Genomic DNA, 18,111 nt, shown 5'->3' on the forward strand with positions numbered 1-18,111 from the left:
TTTAATTGTTTATGACATTCAAGTTAGGCGCTAACGCTAATGCACAGCACCATCGCTAAGTTGCGCCCTGTCTCTCTCGCTTTTTGCTGATGTAATTGCTGCATGAATTCCGATTATGGGGACTTTACAGCTCAGACCACAGCCATATTCTGGAAAAATGTGGCCCAGATTGGATTTTAACCACATACAAAAGTGACCTATAGACCGTATTTAAAATGGTTCACTATTATCGGACCTGTCCCATTCAGACCGTCAATTAATGCCTGACTCGAGTCGGAAAAACACGAAAAAATCAGATTTGTGCATTAAAACCTGCGGTATTAACCTAGCCTAATAAATCCTTTACCGTCAATGGCAGGTATTAGTTAAAATTCACCTATGCATTACCAAGAAGTGGTTTAGTACACTAGTTTTAACTGAAAATGAAAGAACTTCTCTCTGATATTGTAAATTGAAAAGTAAGATAACCTGTGTAAGCTTTCTTAATACCACCAAACAGCACTGAGGAGTTGCGTGTGCAGGTGTGAGATGAGTGAAATCTGATGTCGCAATACGAATGAGAACATATGAAGACACTCGTAGATGGACATGAGGGTTACTAATGATACGTGAAGCAACGCGTGATTAAAAATGATCTCATCTTGTCCGGCAGTTGAAAGAGCAGAGGAACGGCGGAAGCTCAGCTGATTTTAAAACTGAGGCACTGCCAGGCAGCGTTTGCCCTTTTCATGCTTGACATTACCATTTTGTTGCTTATGATTGGCTGGCAACAAGTCCAGGGCATACCCAAAGCATGCTGATACTGACACTGTCATGGTTTGAGTTAGGTTCTGTCTCGTTTTTGTCCTGGTGTGTCTTGTTCTTGTGATTGCCCATTGATTTCACCGAATATGGCCTGCACCTTGTGTATCTACAGTGGGGAAAATAAGTATTTAGTCAACCACTAATTGCGCAAGTTCTCCCACTTGAAAATATTAGCCAGGCCCGTAATTGTCAACATGGGTAAGCCTCAACCAAACGTTTTCTGTAACTCTTAACAAGCTTTTCACACACTTTTGCTGGTATTTTGGCCCATTCCTCCATGCAGATCTACTCTAGAGCAGTGATATTTTGAGGCTGTCATTGGGCAACACGGACTTGCAACTCCCTCCACAGATTTTCTATGGGGTTGAGATCTGGAGACTGGCTAGGCCACTCCAGGACCTTGAAATGCTTCTTACGAAGCCACTCCTTAGTTGTCATGGCTGTGTGTTTGGGATCATTGTCATGCTGAAAGACCCAGCCACGTCTCATCTTCAATGCCCTTGCTGATGGAAGGAGATTTTCAATCAAAATCTCTCAATACATGGCCCCATTCCTTCTTTGCTTTACGCAGATCAGTCGTCCTGGTCCCTTTGCAGAAAAACAGCCCCAAAGCATGATGTTTCCACCCCCATGCTTCACAGTGGGTATGGTGTTCTTCGGATGCAACTCAGTTTTCTTTCTCCTCCAAACACGAGAACCTGTGTTTCTACCAAAACGTTCTATTTTGGTTTCATCTGACCATAACACATTCTCTCAGTCCCCTTCTGGATCATCCAAATGCTCTCTAGCGAACCGTAGATGGGCCTGGACGTGTACTTTCTTCAGCAGGGGGACACATCTGGCAGTGCAGGATTTGAGTCCCTGGCGGCGCATTGTGTTACTGATAGTAGCCTTTGTTACTGTGGTCCCAGCTCTCTGTAGGTCATTCACTAGGTCCCCCCGTGTGGTTCTGGGATTTTTGCTCACCGTTCTTGTTATCATTTTGACACCACGGGGTAGGATCTTGCATGGAGCCCCAGATCGACGGAGATTATCAGTGGTCTTATATGTCTTCCATTTTCTAATAATTGTTCCCACAGTTGATTTCTTTACACCAAGCGTCTTCCCAGCCTGGTGCAGGTCTACAATTTTGTCTCTGTCCTTCGAACGCTCTTTGGTCTTGGCCATAGCGGATTTTGGAGTGTGACTGACTGAGGTTCTAGACAGGTGTCTTTTATACCGATAATGAGTTAAAACAGGTGCCATTAGTACAGGTAACGAGTGGAGCCTCGTTAGACCTCGTTAGAAGAAGTTAGCCCTCTTTGACAGCCAGAAATATTGCTTGTTTGTAGGTGACCAAATACTTATTTTCCACTGTAATTTGGAAATACATTCTTTAAAAATCAAACAATGTTATTTTCTGGTTTTTTTTTCCCACATTCTGTCTCTCATGGTTGAGGTTTACCCATGTTGACAATTAAAGGCCTCTCTAATCTTTTCAAGTTGGAGAACGTGCACAATTGTTGGTTGACTAAAACTTATTTGCCCCACTGTAACTATTGTGTCACCCACCTGTTCGTCATCTCATTACCCCATATTGGTATTTAAGCTCCCCATGTGCTGTCATTTTTTGTTGCGTCATTCTCGTCCTCCTCCTGCCTTGGTTCGGGTAAATTACCGGTAGTTCTTATAGTAAGTTGTTTTCCGTCCGTCTTTAGCTTGATCTCCTGTTTTTGGACCTTTTCATTATTAAACATTTTCACACCAATGCCAGTCCTCGCCATTGTCTCCTTGCACTTGGATCCTCTTTTGTTCCTCGCTGGCAGCCTTGAAAGACTTCAGTTTCAAACTCCTGAAGAAAATTTAACAGATTGACTATTTTCCTGCTTTAATCAATAAAATCCCTTCTTTCTTATGATGTGATGTTATGTCCATCCAGGCTGGTGTAACTATCCCCTGGACCAGCTGGGCTTCTGGAGGTGCATGGAGCATCTAATCGAGCGTCTGACGGGTCAAAAACCTCGATCGGATGACCTGGCATGGGCCAAGAAGACTGACTGAAGGATGAATTCAAAGATAGACATAAAAGAAAAAAAACCAGATTTTTTTCAAAAGAAAGCACATGCCCTGTATGTTCTACTTGTGTTTAAATCCTTCCCCTGTATTTGCTAAAATTTCTCGGTATGCACAGTTGTATAGTCTAGTTACAAAAAAAATAGTTTCAAACGCCAACATTCGCTAGACTGGTAACAACCAATCAGCTTTCTGAAAGGCCAATTAAGGCAGTCAAGTGTGTCGGTATCCAGGTGTAGGAAGCAACTGAAGGATGGGCTCTCCAGGGGTGATAGATACCGTGCTGCCTAAAACACACAAACACACAACACACGTAACATTGACTAAAATAATTATCATACCTCTTATTGTAGTTATGCACAAAAGTTCATAATAATAAACAGTATTAAACTTGAAATTATATTTCCTCACTGCTTTACAGTAAAATTGAGTATTTAGTTAAAATAGGCACACAACATGTTTGGCAAGTCAAATAATGAAGCTAGAAGCTGTTTTTGCATGACACTTCTACTCAAAGAGTTGAATATAATAGGCTTTAGTCCTCCTTTACATCAGTGGTCCCTGACCACCCAGCCGCACCACCGTACTGTTCCATCAGGCTTTTTTTTTAACAGGCTGCTCAGAAAGAATAATTCATGATATTCCCGTTGTAATGATGAGTAGTGTCTGAAAGGTGTTCTATTTTGAAAAACATTTTTTTCAATGTAACATTGGCCTGTGCCTACGCTTGTCTGAGTGGTTAAGCAATATAGTGAGTTATAATTTTTAGCCACTTAATGTTTTCCGATATTTTAACGCTTTCAGGGTCAGTGTCACGACAGTGGACCGCTATTCAAAAGTTTAACCCTTTATAGAGCAAGTCATTATACAAAGTATCACAAAAGTGAGTACACCCCTCGCATTTCTGCAGATATTTAAGTATATCTTTTCATGGGACAACACTGACAAAATAACACTTTGACACAACGAAAATTAGTCTGCGTGCAGCTTATATAAGAGAGTTAATTTATTTTCCCCTCAAAATAACTCAAAATATAGCCATTGATATCTAAACCCCTGGCAACAAAAGTGAGTACACCCGTTAGAAACTACGTACATCCCTAAATGTCCAAGAAAGCCCGTCCGTCTCATCAGACCATAGGACTTGGTTCCAGTAATCCATGTGCTTTGTTGACATGTCTTCAGCAGACTTTGCGGGCTTTCTTGCGTATCGTCTTCAGAAGAAGCTTCCTCCTGAGGTGACAGCCATGCAAACCAATTTGATGTAGAGTGCGGCGTATGGTCTGAGCACTAATAGGCTGACCCCACACCTCTTCAATCTCTGCAGCAATGCTGACAGCACTCCTGTAACGAGTCACATGACATTTTGGAGGGAAAATGACAAGCAGTACTCAATTTGGACATTTAGGGATGTACGTAGTTTCTAAGGGCCGTACTCACTTTTGTTGCCAGGAGTTTAGATATTAATGGCTTTATTTTGAGGGGAAAATAAATTAAATCTATTATATAAGATGCACACAGACTACTTTTCATTGTGTCATTTTGTCAGTGTTGTCCCATGAAAAGATTTACTTAATTATCTGCAGAAATGCGAGGGGTGTACTCACTTCTGTGATGCACTGTATTTGGTCATTTAAAAAGTTTTGTTTTTTTAACACATAAGACCTTTAACCGTTCATAGGGCAAGGGACTATTTTTGTCATTTAACAAAAATTAATATTAGCAGTTATTTTTTTAGTTGTATTAATTAATCATTATTGTATTTTTATACATGTTTTGGAGTTATACATTTCTAAATCAACTAAATGTTAAAGGGAACCTCGGACTTAAAGACTTGTAGGATCTAATAAGCCGCAATTGTTCTCTTTTCCTTAAATATGTTATGAGAAACACATAAAATATTGCCATTTTATTTAAAAATCTATAATATTTAGTACATGTTTTGACCTACTGAGGGTGCCATGTTTTAGGCGCGCTGTAGACCCTTGGGGTGATGATTTAGATTGTCACTGTCACTCGACGAATACTACCAGGTTACTGCAATTCATTCTACGTGGTGATCGGTGCTCATTGGTTAAAAGCGGCGAGTACTTACTATTTGTGTTTTTATTGAGTCCATTATTACATTTTCATTGCCTCAAAATACTTTTTGCATGTGTTTACCTCTCGTACTTTTAAGCATTGTGTTTTTTTGTGGTAGCTTTAAAGCAGATTGTTGATCTGTTAACCACATTAGTCACGTAGTGTGTTTAAACCACCCTTATTGGATATTACTAAATGTATGTATTTTCTTAAGGCATATTTAGTATGTTAAATGTATGCATTTAAACAAAACATGCTGAAAGCGCACGGTAGTACTTTGGTTGTCAATTTCGCCTCTTGTAGGACGTTTCGCCAATGTAGAACATTTTGGCAGAACTGTTTTTTTTTTTCCCTACTCTCGTCTCATCCCGTCTTTCCTGTTCATTTTTCTTTTGCTGCTCATTTAGTGACATATCAACAGTGCTGGCATGCTCGTTAATGTCCCTCTCAGGTTCAAATTGAAAGGGTTGAACAGATTACATGTTTATGTCGCTAGAGTCATACTCTGGAAGCCCGGCAGCGTAACCATAAGACGTCACACCCCTGCGACGTCAACAACAATGGTGACGTACTAATTAAATAAATTTTACAAATTGTATAAAAATGAAAACATCAAGAGGGGTTTCAACATCAAATTATTTTAACTCATAATAACGTTTATCTTTTAAGAACTACAAGTCTATCTGAGGATCCCTATAATAAAAAGTAAGATTAAAAAAGAATGAAAACAGGTATACACAATGGTTACGGCCACCAGTAACGCTCTCAAGTTTTTTTTTTTTTTTTTTTAAATAGTATACAACTCATTGCATGCCATTAAAAGGGGTAGATGTCTAATTAATTTAAACCAGGAAGACTGGCTGTGAGTATTAAAGTGCCATTGATGGCATCAATGGCAGCCAGTCAGTCAACCCTGTATGGGTTATAAATAATAATAATAATAATAATCAACCATTTTCATGAATGTGGTGCAAAAATGATTGGGGACCACTGCTCTAAACACATCTAAATGCATTTAGCCCTTTTCAAAATAATCATTTTGCAGATGAAATGCTGATATAATAAGCATCTTCCATGAGATGATGATGAGAAGGAGGTTGTTTCAGTTGTCGGGTCTATGATTCCTGCTGAAGTTTCCAGTAGTCGAGTGTCGTGTTACGTTTGTGCTGCTAATCTCCTGAGCGAGATTTTGCTTTTACAGTAAAATCTTCTATATCCAATATCTTCTACAGTACTTTTCTGTACTGTTGTAAAAGTTGTACATCAAAGCCGCCATAACAAACAGTTTTTTTTAGGAACTTGGCCCAGTTTCAGCTGACACACCAACAAGAAAACATATTCACTATTACACACAAGAAATGTTTTGTTTCTGAATGACTGGTATCAAGCCGTGTACATTTTAACTCGAGACTTTGCATTTTTCAGTTCAACGCTCGCTGCTTGTCTGCCTTAATGTTTTTTATCTGATCTTTCATTTGAATTAAAAAAAAAACAAAAAACTTCCAAATGTTCAAATGTTGTTGTTTTTTAAAGAATATATGGCAATTACAGTGGCTGAGAAGTGAAAACACTTCCTTCAACCCATGGTATTTCTCAAGCTTTTCGTGTACTTTTTTCCTGATGTTGCTATCGCTCGGGATTGCTACATCTATCACTACTGCTGTCTTCTGATGATTATCCACCACCACTATGTCAGGCTGGTTGGCCATCACCAGTTTGTCCGTCTGGATCTGGAAGTCCCACAGGATCTTGGCTCGGTTGTTCTCGACCACCTTTAGAGGTGTCGCCCACCTTGACTCCGGGGTTGTCCAGTCCGTACTCGGCACAGATGTTTCTGTACACTATGCCTGCTACCTGGTTATGTCGTTCCATGTATGCCTTGCCTGCCAGCATCTTACACCCTGCTGTGATGTGCTGGGGTCACCTGGGGTCCTCTCTGGTGTGATAGACCCTGGCCTTTTTTGGTCTTGTGTTTATGGCCTGTTCTTGTGCTGCCTTGATCAGTGCCTCCGTGCTGTCTTTCAGTCTGGCCTTTTCCAGCCACTGGTATGTTTTTCCCATGTCAGCTACCCCATCAATTTGTCGGTGGTACATACCATGCAGAGGCTTGTCCTTCCATGATATCTCCTCATTGTCCTTCTCCTTACTGGGCTTCTGTTGCCTGAGGCATTCACCGAGCAGGTCATCACTGGGGGCCATTTTCATGATGTACTCTTGGAGGGATGTAGTTTCCTCCTGGATAGTGGCTCTGATGCTCACTAGTCCTCGGCCTCCCTCTTTCCGCTTTGTGTAGAGCCTCAGGATGCTGGACTGGTGAAACCCTCCGTGCATTGGAAGGAGCTTCCTTGTTTTGATGTCGGTAGCCTGCATTTCTTCCAGTGGCCAGGATACGATGCCAGCAGGGTATCTGATTACTGGTAGGGCATAGCTGTTAATGGCCTGGATCTTATTCTTGCCATTCAGCTGACTCTTGAGGACCTGCCTCACCCTCTGTAAGTATTTGGTTGTGGCAGACCTAGTTGCTTCCTCATGGTTCCCATTTGCCTGTGGGACCCCCAGGTATTTGTAGCTGTCCTGCACATCTGTTATGTTGCCTTCAGGTATTTTAGCCCCTTCAGTTGAGATCACCTTCTCTCTTCTGGATACCATTTGCCCACACTTATCTCGTCCGAATGACATCATTGCTGTATATTCTGTGAGGTACAGTATAATCTGTAATCTGGAGACTATCAAATTGTTTTAGCCCGCAATGTAGGCTGTAGTGTCAGAAAACTCCGTCTGCGTCAGAGATCAATGACCCAAAACACACCTCAAATAAGACCAAGAAATTGTTGTAGACGAAGTGCTGGACAATTCTGAAGTGGCCATTGATGAGTCTGTCTCTAAATCCCGTTGAACATCAATGAATAGATCTCAAAATTGCTGTTGCAAAAAGGCGCCCTGAAAATCTGAGAGACCTGGAACAGTTCGCAAAAGAAGAGTGGTCCAAAATTCCATCTGAGAGGTGCACAAAATTTGTTGATGGTTATAGGAAGCGACTACTATTGAGTTAAGGGTGCAAACAGTTTAATCCAGCCCTTTTTACATTTTGGCTTTCCTCCTCAGCTTTTTTGTGTTTTTCCAATGCAAATACAAAAAAATAAACACATTCACACTGAAAACTGCATGAATGTCTGGGAGAAATTTTGTGTTTTCTGGAAAATTCCTGCGGTGCCAATAATTTAGTCAATGACTGTATACAGTATATATGTATAGTCAGGGGTGCACATATTTTTTTTGCCCAGGTTCTCAGAGGAGGACCTGGAGATGTGACTTGGTCCTCATTGAGCTTGAGAGCCGACCCGCCCAGAGGTTGCGCTAGACATTTTCGTTGTCTGTCATTTTGACTGACAGGGTCATAAAAATCCGGTCATAGTCTATTTTTACCCGTCACTTAAATTTTTAAAATGATAATGATGACATATTCAATAGTATTTAGTTTTCATTCATTTTTAATTAATATTGTAACGCTTGCTTGGCGGCGAAAAATTAGACACGGAAGTCGTGGTATTTTTCTCCCTTTTTACTCTGCTTACCGCCAACAACTCCGCCCCCAAAGAAAAGGAGGCAGCGATATAGACCCCAATCACCAACGTCACACAATGATCTTAATTGTGGTTGTCAGCCCAAAATCTTCTAAATATATATTAATGCATCTTACCAGATATAAAAAGACTACTACATAGTCTGTGGTGATCGTTTGGTGCCCAGATTTCTTGTCGAATTACAGCAGTCCATCTCGCTCTCATCTTCGCGTCTCTCAGAATACGGTAGAACTTCAAGTCTCTCCGTCTATCTTCTCTGTTACCGCAACCAACCGCCACACACGTCTTCACCATTTTGATTATTAATATTAACGAGCAGAAAAACACGCCGTAATAGGAGGCATGTACGTAGCGGTAATGTATAAACATGACGGGCTGACACACAATATGGCGGCTCCGGTCAGGGGGGCGGAGTTGTGACGTAATGTGATTGGGGTCTATACACAGGCGGCAATCTTGTCCATCAATTGGATGACGCGCTGGCACACCGGGTGCACCAATAAGAACCTCGCGTTGATGTGTCTATCACGGTGCCGCCGCCAGACCCCGGTTACACTACAATATTCTGACAGAATAGCCAACGACGTCATGCATTAAGAGAGACAATAGCTAATTAATATGCTAACTCGCCACCCTGTGGTCTGGGGTGTGAATTGCAACCTGTCAAAATGACTGACGGACTTCAGTTTTTTCCGTCACCGTTTTAAAAAACCGGTCAACGACGGAAAATTTCTGGTTAACGCGACCCCTGGCCCGCCTGATGCGATAAAATTATGACAGGCTTTACTTAGAGCCAATTACCTTTAATTAATTATATAAACAATTAACGCTTGATTAACATCAACTGGCACAACAAAATTGCCATTACTTTGAAGTGAAATGTAAAGAAATAAACATAAAAGCACTAATTCAAAATAAAGGGCATTCATATGCGGCTCTCACATTAACTCCAAGCCTTTGTAAAAGTGGGATGTCCTCCTCATATAAGAGCTCATTGAACATGCATGTTTAGCTTTGTGAAATGCGAGCAAAAACACGTTTGTCAGTGCATGGCGCTGTTCTTTAATAACTTTATTCCGCCACTTGTCCATAGGGCGAGTGGGGTCCTGTCTGACATCGCATCGATAGTTTGCTTAATTGCCACATGCTCTGTTTTTTTTGTGCTTTTCAAAGTTTGGATGGCTAAAATTCTTTGACCCTACATAAAATGCGCTGCTCTTATTAGCGACATGGGGATTCTCACGGCAAATGTTGCACCACATTTCCATGCGAGCATCATTTGCTTCTAGCCATGGTACCTCTTGCAGCCACTTTTCAGCAAAAGTCCTTTTTTTCGGTAGCTCCGGTGACGTCTCTGTCGTCTGTCTGTCTTATGACGGGGGTGGGGGAACACTGAAATAATTACTCAGTGGGGCCTGCCTCTTTGACATGTTGAGAAGTGATTTTCTCATGTCCGCCGCAAATACAATGGTCAGCCATTGGTACGCAAAAGCGTATGGAAGCCGTTGAGGGCCAGCGCGTTTGTCTACGTCCAGTACGCATGCGCGCATGCAGACCACTTATGTGCACCCCTGTGTATAGTGCAATTTAAGACAATTTTATCAAATTAAAAATAAATTTTTGTTGTTGAAAATAACAGAAAATATGAGCGATCATAATGGGGTGAGAGTTTCAAGGGATCGAGCCATCTGTAGGTTTAAAGTACGTATCCAAATCAGCCAATTTATGTCCCTTTATATGGATTAGGAAAAAATATACTACTCACCTAGAATTTTGAGTGGGGTTTGCCAACTATGAAATTGGGAAATGTGCAAAAAACTAACACCACATGTACTTCAGGAAATTTTCTTGAAGTCATGGTTAAAAATTGCACTTGTTCAGTGTGTATAATGGCAAGGTGGATAATGCTTTATGATGTTTAAATCAAGGGCGTAGGTTTGCCTAGGGATGGTAGGGACAAAACACTACTAACTTTTCAGGATAGTCAAATTGTCCTCACCAACTTTTAAGCAACCTTATTTGCATTATATAATGTGTTCAGTTATATAGGTCATTTAGGTCATTCATATGTCTTCCCATATGTTGTAAGGATTGAATTGACCCTATCATTGTTAAACGAACTATTTTCATTATGTTCAGACTTAAATTTACCTCTTTTTCATTTGGTTAATGTGCCGCTCCATTTTTTTCCCTCAAACGCACGTTTGATTGGCTGATGACTTGACCCTCGCCCCCCGCCTTACCCCCCCCCCCCCCACTCTCACAGTTCAGAATTACGTTGCATCTCGACATGCCCTCTCTGCCCGCTTCGAAGAGGAGGCATATTAGAAGTTTTTTTTTACATTACATTATTAACAGTGTTAATCCTGAAAGAAGGCTCCATTTTTATTTATTTTTGTTATTCTATGACTAAGAACTTTTTTTTTTGCTATATTTAATTTATTTAGAAAGAAATTATTTATTTAGAGATAAGAAAAATGTTTTTTTTCTTTTGCATTCCTGGATACTTAAGAGATGATGAACAAGTTTGTATTTCATGTGTATATTAATACAATTTGTGTTCAAATAATGCAATTTAAATTTGCTAATAAAATCCAGACATTTATTCTGGAAGTTTTCAAAATGTGTCTTCACTAGTTTTTTAAAACAAAGGGTACAATCGAATGGTGTATAACCTGAACCAATACATATGTCAGGGAATGCGCGGGCAGGCAGGTAGGTTGTGTGGACCCAAAAGCAGTGAAACAAAAATGCAAGGCAGGTGGCAGAGAACTCAAAAGGCTTTAATGATAACTAACAAAAGGCACAAAGTACAAAACAAAGGCTGTGGTGATCAAAAAACTATCAACAGATAACTTAGGTCACTAACAAAGGCTGAATATCAAAAACTTACTGAGACGAACACGAGGGCTAGGACAGGACTTCAACTTTGACGCAGACACAGGCATTGACAATGACGCAACGAGGAGTGAACAGAAAATGGGAGCTTATATACACACAAGCAAACAAGGGTTAACGAGACAACAAGGAACAGGTGAGCACAGGGGGATAGGCAAGGAGAAGGCACATCAGGTGAAATCAATGGGCAATCACAGGGACAAGTTACACTAGGAGAAAACAAATACAAAACCTAACAGTACCCCCCCCTCAAGGGACGGATCCCAGACGTCCCGATGAAAACAAAGTCCCAAACACGGCGAGAAGAAGGATGCTGAAGGAGGGAGCAACATTAGCCCGTCAGGGCTAGTCAGGCGGGCGTCCAGGACGCCAGACGTGGGCCGATCGCACGGGTCGACCGGGTGGGCGTTTGGGGCGCCAGACGTTGGGTGACCGCACAGGATGATCAGGCGGGCGCCCCGGGCGAGGTAGGACTTTGCCGTTCATGCCACTAAGCCGTGGCAGGAAGCGAGGAGCGACGTCGTCGTCATCGTAAAGAGAGTCAGGCACGTCGTCGGAGTCGGGCGGACCAGGCACTGAGGCGTCGTCGGAGTCGGGCGGACCAGGCACTGAGGCGTCGTCGGAGTCGGGCGGACCAGGCACTGAGGCGTCGTCGTCGTCGTCGGAGACTGCTGGCGGAACAGCAGCGGCGTCGCCGGAGACTGCTGGCGGAACAGCAGCGGCGTCGCAGGAGACTGCTGGCGGAACAGCAGCGGCGTCGCAGGAGACTGCTGGCGGAACAGCGGCGGCGTCGCAGGAGACTGCTGGCGGAACAGCGGCGGCGTCGCAGGAGACTGCTGGCGGAACAGCAGCGGCAGCGGCGCAGGAGACTGCTGGCGGAACAGCAGCGGCGGCGGCGCAGGAGACTGCTGGCGGAACAGCAGCGGCGGCGTCGCAGGAGACTGCTGGCGGAACAGCAGCGGCGGCGTCGCAGGAGACTGCTGGCGGAACAGCAGCGGCGGCGTCGCAGGAGACTGCTGGCGGAACAGCAGCGGCGGCGTCGCAGGAGACTGCTGGCGGAACAGCAGCGGCGGCGTCGCAGGAGACTGCTGGCGGAACAGCAGCGGCGGCGTCGCAGGAGACTGCTGGCGGAACAGCAGCGGCGGCGTCGCAGGAGACTGCTGGCGGAACAGCAGCGGCGGAGTCGCAGGAGTCTGCTGGCGGAACAGCAGCGGAGTCGTCGGGCACTGGAACGAAGGTCAGACGGCGAGGCGCCGGGACAGGGACTAGGCGACGAGGCGCCGGGACGGGCACCTCGGGCAGCTTGGACGTTGGCGCGGGCACTAGACTGCGTGGAGTCGGCGCGGGCACTGGAACGGAGGCCAGACGGCGAGGTGCCGGGACAGGGAGTAGGCGACGAGGTGCCGGGACGGGCACCTCGGGCAGCTTGGACTTTGGCGCGGGCACTGGACTGCGTGGAATCAGCGCAGGCACTGGAACGGAGGCCAGACGGCGAGGCGCCGGGACAGGGACTAGGCGACGAGGTGCCGGGACGGGCACCTCGGGCAGCTTGGACGTCGGCGCGGGCACTTGACTGCGGGGAGCCGGCGCTGGAGGAACTTGACTGCGGGGAGCCGGCGCTGGAGGAACTTGACTGCGGGGAGCCGGCGCTGGAGGAACTTGACTGCGGGGAGCCGGCGCTGGAGGAACTTGACTGCGGGGAGCCGGCGCTGGAGGAACTTGACTGCGGGGAGCCGGCGCGGGAGGAACTTGACTGCGGGGAGCCGGCGCGGGAGGAACTTGACTGCGGGGAGCCGGCGCGGGAGGAACTTGACTGCGGGGAGCCGGCGCGGGAGGAACTTGACTGCGGGGAGCCGGCGCGGGAGGAACTTGACTGCGGGGAGCCGGCGCGGGAGGAACTTGACTGCGGGGAGCCGGCGCGGGAGGAACTTGACTGCGGGGAGCCGGCGCGGGAGGAACTTGACTGCGGGGAGCCGGCGCGGGAGGAACTTGACTGCGGGGAGCCGGCGCGGGAGGAACTTGACTGCGGGGAGCCGGCGCGGGAGGAACTTGACTGCGGGGAGCCGGCGCGGGAGGAACTTGACTGCGGGGAGCCGGCGCGGGAGGAACTTGACTGCGGGGAGCCGGCGCGGGAGGAACTTGACTGCGGGGAGCCGGCGCGGGAGGAACTTGACTGCGGGGAGCCGGCGCGGGAGGAACTTGACTGCGGGGAGCCGGCGCGGGAGGAACTTGACTGCGTGGAGCCGGCGCGGGAGGAACTTGACTGCGTGGAGCCGGCGCGGGAGGAACTTGACTGCGTGGAGCCGGCGCGGGAGGAACTTGACTGCGTGGAGCCGGCGCGGGAGGAACTTGACTGCGTGGAGCCGGCGCGGGAGGAACTTGACTGCGTGGAGCCGGCGCGGGAGGAACTTGACTGCGTGGAGCCGGCGCGGGAGGAACTTGACTGCGTGGAGCCGGCGCGGGAGGAACTTGACTGCGTGGAGCCGGCGCGGGAGGAACTTGACTGCGTGGAGCCGGCGCGGGAGGAACTTGACTGCGTGGAGCCGGCGCGGGAGGAACTTGACTGCGTGGAGCCGGCGCGGGAGGAACTTGACTGCGTGGAGCCGGCGCGGGAGGAACTTGACTGCGTGGAGCCGGCGCGGGAGGAACTTGACTGCGTGGAGCCGGCGCGGGAGGAACTTGACTGCGTGGAGCCGGCGCGGGAGGAACTTGACTGCGTGGAGCCGGCGCGGGAGGAACTTGACTGCGTGGAGCCGGCGCGGGAGCTTCGGGAACCCACGACGTCAGCACCGCCGCCCGCCGTCGGCGTTGACGGCCACGCCGAGGCTTTTGCTGAGTGCCTTCAGGTGGCAGGGGCGGCAGAATAGCCCCATTAGGCCGCAGTGAGCCTGGGCGTCCCCGCAGACCACCCCGGGGGGGTCCCCGATAGATGGCCCACCGGGATCCCAGGTAGGAGTCTTTGGCCAAGATTTCAGAACGGGACACAAAGTGCGACGGGTGGAAGGAAAAATTACCAGGGGAAACGGAGGGCGTGAAATCAAAATCCAGGTCTGAGTCAGAATCAGACTCCAAAAATATATGCCGAGGGAACACAAAATCGGGGGAACGGGCAGAAAGCCGTCGGCGAGCATGCCGGTGCCGGTTGTTTCCCGCTGGGTCCACTAGTGGTTGCGTCATTCTGTCAGGGAATGCGCGGGCAGGCAGGTAGGTTGTGTGGACCCAAAAGCAGTGAAACAAAAATGCAAGGCAGGTGGCAGAGAACTCAAAAGGCTTTAATGATAACTAACAAAAGGCACAAAGTACAAAACAAAGGCTGTGGTGATCAAAAAACTATCAACAGATAACTTAGGTCACTAACAAAGGCTGAATATCAAAAACTTACTGAGACGAACACGAGGGCTAGGACAGGACTTCAACTTTGACGCAGACACAGGCATTGACAATGACGCAACGAGGAGTGAACAGAAAATGGGAGCTTATATACACACAAGCAAACAAGGGTTAACGAGACAACAAGGAACAGGTGAGCACAGGGGGATAGGCAAGGAGAAGGCACATCAGGTGAAATCAATGGGCAATCACAGGGACAAGTTACACTAGGAGAAAACAAATACAAAACCTAACAACATATGCACTGCGAAACCCACTTCCTTAAAACTGAAGGAAAAAAAAAAAAAAAAAACTTCCCTTGTTTTCAGTGTAAATCTACTAGAAATAAGTGAAATTATTTGCCAGTGCTTCAAGTAAATTTTACTCAGATTTCATGAAATAAAAATTGCTAGCTGAATTCCCTTGTTTTCAGTGTAAATCTACTAGAAATTTAAAATTATTTGCCAGTGCTTCAAATAAATTTTACTCAGATTTTTTTTAAATAAAAATTGCTAGCTAAATACAACACTTATTTAAAACAAAAAGTTTGTATATTTAATCCTAAAAAAAACTTGAAATGTTCTTAATTCAAGAATAGATATTGTTCAAAACATTATCTGAAAGCATTTTTTTCTTGATATAGGTGAAAAACTTTTAGATATATGGGCCTAATAGGAATAAATGGCAATATTTACTAAAAGTAAGGGAGAGAATCTGACTCATTTATCTGTTAACTAGCCTTTAAAACTCTAAACAAGATGAAAAAATTATTCAACTAGGTTTAAGAAAAATTATCAGATGAAGACGTTATACTGTAAAATTTGCAATGTGAAAGTTAGTCCAAGTCCATACAGATGTATTTTGCATAAATCATTTAGCCTATCAATTAATTAGGTTCTTATTGGTGAGAAATGTAGCCCTGACCGCGGTTCACTCAATCTGTTTGGTCTTATTGATGTCCTGTCCCCAGCAAAATGTGTTCATGCAGTTTATGCTGTTATATCGTCCCTACCAATACTGAGACCAAACCTACGCCCTTGGTTTCAATGATTAAAGAATTTCAAGGTGGCCCTTGCATCATTCAATTCTTCTGAAAGCGGCCATCGGAAGAAGTTTGGACACCCTTGCTGAAAAGAAGTAAGAATGATGACGAGAAGGTGCAGTTATACAATATGTTTATTTCGCCCCCTAGTGTCAGATTTATTTTTTGTCATCTGTTGGCTTCGAAAAGAAAGCTGTTTTTCCTCTGCTTCATTAATTAATTTCGTCACTTTAACCCTATGCAGTGCGTAGTAGTACGCCAAAGACAAGTAACAAGGTCACCTTGTTGTGCTATTCCTCAATTCACTGAGCCTTACTTATGTGCACAGCAAACTCACAAGTGTTATTTAAACTCAGAGTTGAAAAACAACACTTTTTCTGAGTTTATATAATTCTCACAGGTTTTGAGTTAAAGTTTGGAAAGTGATTGATTGATTGATTGATTGAATTTATTTTGAAAACATGCATCCCATATTAGACATACAAGAATACAAAGAAAAGATAAGATTCGAAAAGGAGTATGAAGACGTAAAAAAAACTTATATGAATCCTACCCCTTTGTCCGCTACATAATAATCAGCATGAATCAGACAAAACAAATACAATTCACAACAGTTCAATAATGCCTAAAGAACAATGGTTGGCATTACTCAACATTTTCTCAACATAAATTATATAATTCGTTTCTATAATTACAGAAAAAAGATCCTAGTATTTTCTCTTAAACACGCTAAAATTAGCGCTTTTCTTTAAGTCTTCAGTAAATTTATTCCACAAGTCCACACCACAAATTGAAAAACAAATGCTTTTTGCTGTACGGTGATACTGATTTTTAAAGTTTTAACTCCCCCTCTCAGATTATACCCTCTTTGTCTATTTGAAAACAGAACTTGTATATTTCCAGCTAATGCGTTTTTCCATGTCTTAAACATGATTATGGTCGTTTTAAATTTGACCAGATCTAGGAATTTTAACTCCTTGGATTCCAAGATCAGTCTATTTGTATGCTCAAGGTATTTAGCCTTGTGTACTAGTCTTCTTGCCTTTTTTGTGTTGATATTTTAACTCACCAATAGTTGTAAATATCTGACACTCAGTGTTATTTAATAACACATTAAAATACTTTTAACACTAAATTGTGATATTCCTTTTCACTTGTATTTATTTATTTATATTTTTAATTTTAAACATGCAAGGTGTTGTTTTATGACACATGCAAGTGCATTTTTAATTGTAAATGTTATTTTCTTACAATTGGAATGTTAATTTTAAATATCCATTGTGTTTTTTGTTCAGGTTATGGATGAGCGAGGGGCCCAAACGGGGGCAAATTGGTAGTTGTAACCAGTGTTGTTAATCTTGCTTTAAAAAAGGAATTAATTACAGTTACAAATTACTTCTCCCAAAAAGTAATTGCGTTAGTAACTCAGTTACCTGAATGTAAGAGTAATTTGTTACTTGGCAAAGTAACTGGTGATAATTTTCATTTTGTTGTTTTTTTTTTCTCAAAAAAGGTCACACAATGCGAAGTTTAAAGGGTTTTTGGGACAATTGGCCCTAGTCCAATTCTTTACCCTAAACTTAACTAGACACAGCGGTATTGCGGATATTGCCGATAGCTAGATAGTAACCTTTGCTACGTGTGGAAGTCATTTAATGTTGTAAATCAACCGTTAAAGTTGTTAAAATTGCTCCCGTTATTGCATTAGTTCCCTTCCGTATACTTTCGACGTGTGTAAGTTTTAAAACTGTTTCATCATTTAAAGATAGATTTAAGTCAAGATTTTGCCGATTTAGGAGCATTTTAGATGAAAAGTTACTTAGGTCTAGCGCTGGAACGACTAATCGATTAACTCGAGTATTCGATTAGAAAAAAAGGTTTGAATTAAATTTTGCTGCTTTGAGTATTTTTAATTAAAGTGGCGTCGTAGTGGTTTATTTTGAAAGTGTTTGCTTTCAGTTTTATTGATTTGGGTGGATACACTGCCTTCTAGTCTGCCTCATTTCACATGGCTGAATCCAGGTGCTCCCTGTGAAAACCAACATAAGCTACGTTTTTGTTTGAGCTAATGTTTTTTTTTATGCATTTCTAATTTAGTTGATAGGTATATTTAGTCTATTTGTTGTGGGAATATGTGACTGAACCATTTGTTAAGAGCATTGTTAAAAATTTAGCATTTTATAGCATTGAAACTAGCGGACTTTTGCTATCTAAGTTAGCCAATTGTTCTTTAGTTGTACATAGATCCTCCTGTTTTTATTTTTTATACCGTTTGAGGCT

The 18,111-nt window shown here is 44.0% G+C and overlaps 1 protein-coding gene across 1 annotated transcript in view; it reads left to right on the top strand.

Annotated features, from left to right (window-relative positions):
* The window catches only part of si:ch211-212o1.2 (uncharacterized protein LOC492735 homolog), a 78,432-nt gene extending 74,713 nt beyond the window's left edge, over positions 1-3,719 (top strand). Inside the window, exon 6 of the mRNA XM_057836454.1 lies at positions 2,723-3,719. Within this exon, the coding sequence (XP_057692437.1) occupies positions 2,723-2,844 (122 nt within the window). The 3' untranslated portion in view covers positions 2,845-3,719. The remainder of the gene's footprint in view (positions 1-2,722) is intronic.
* The last annotated feature ends 14,392 nt before the right edge of the window (positions 3,720-18,111 follow it).

The sequence above is a fragment of the Corythoichthys intestinalis genome, chromosome 5 (assembly GCF_030265065.1).
Source record: "Corythoichthys intestinalis isolate RoL2023-P3 chromosome 5, ASM3026506v1, whole genome shotgun sequence".
NCBI classification, from domain to species: Eukaryota; Metazoa; Chordata; class Actinopteri; order Syngnathiformes; family Syngnathidae; genus Corythoichthys; species Corythoichthys intestinalis.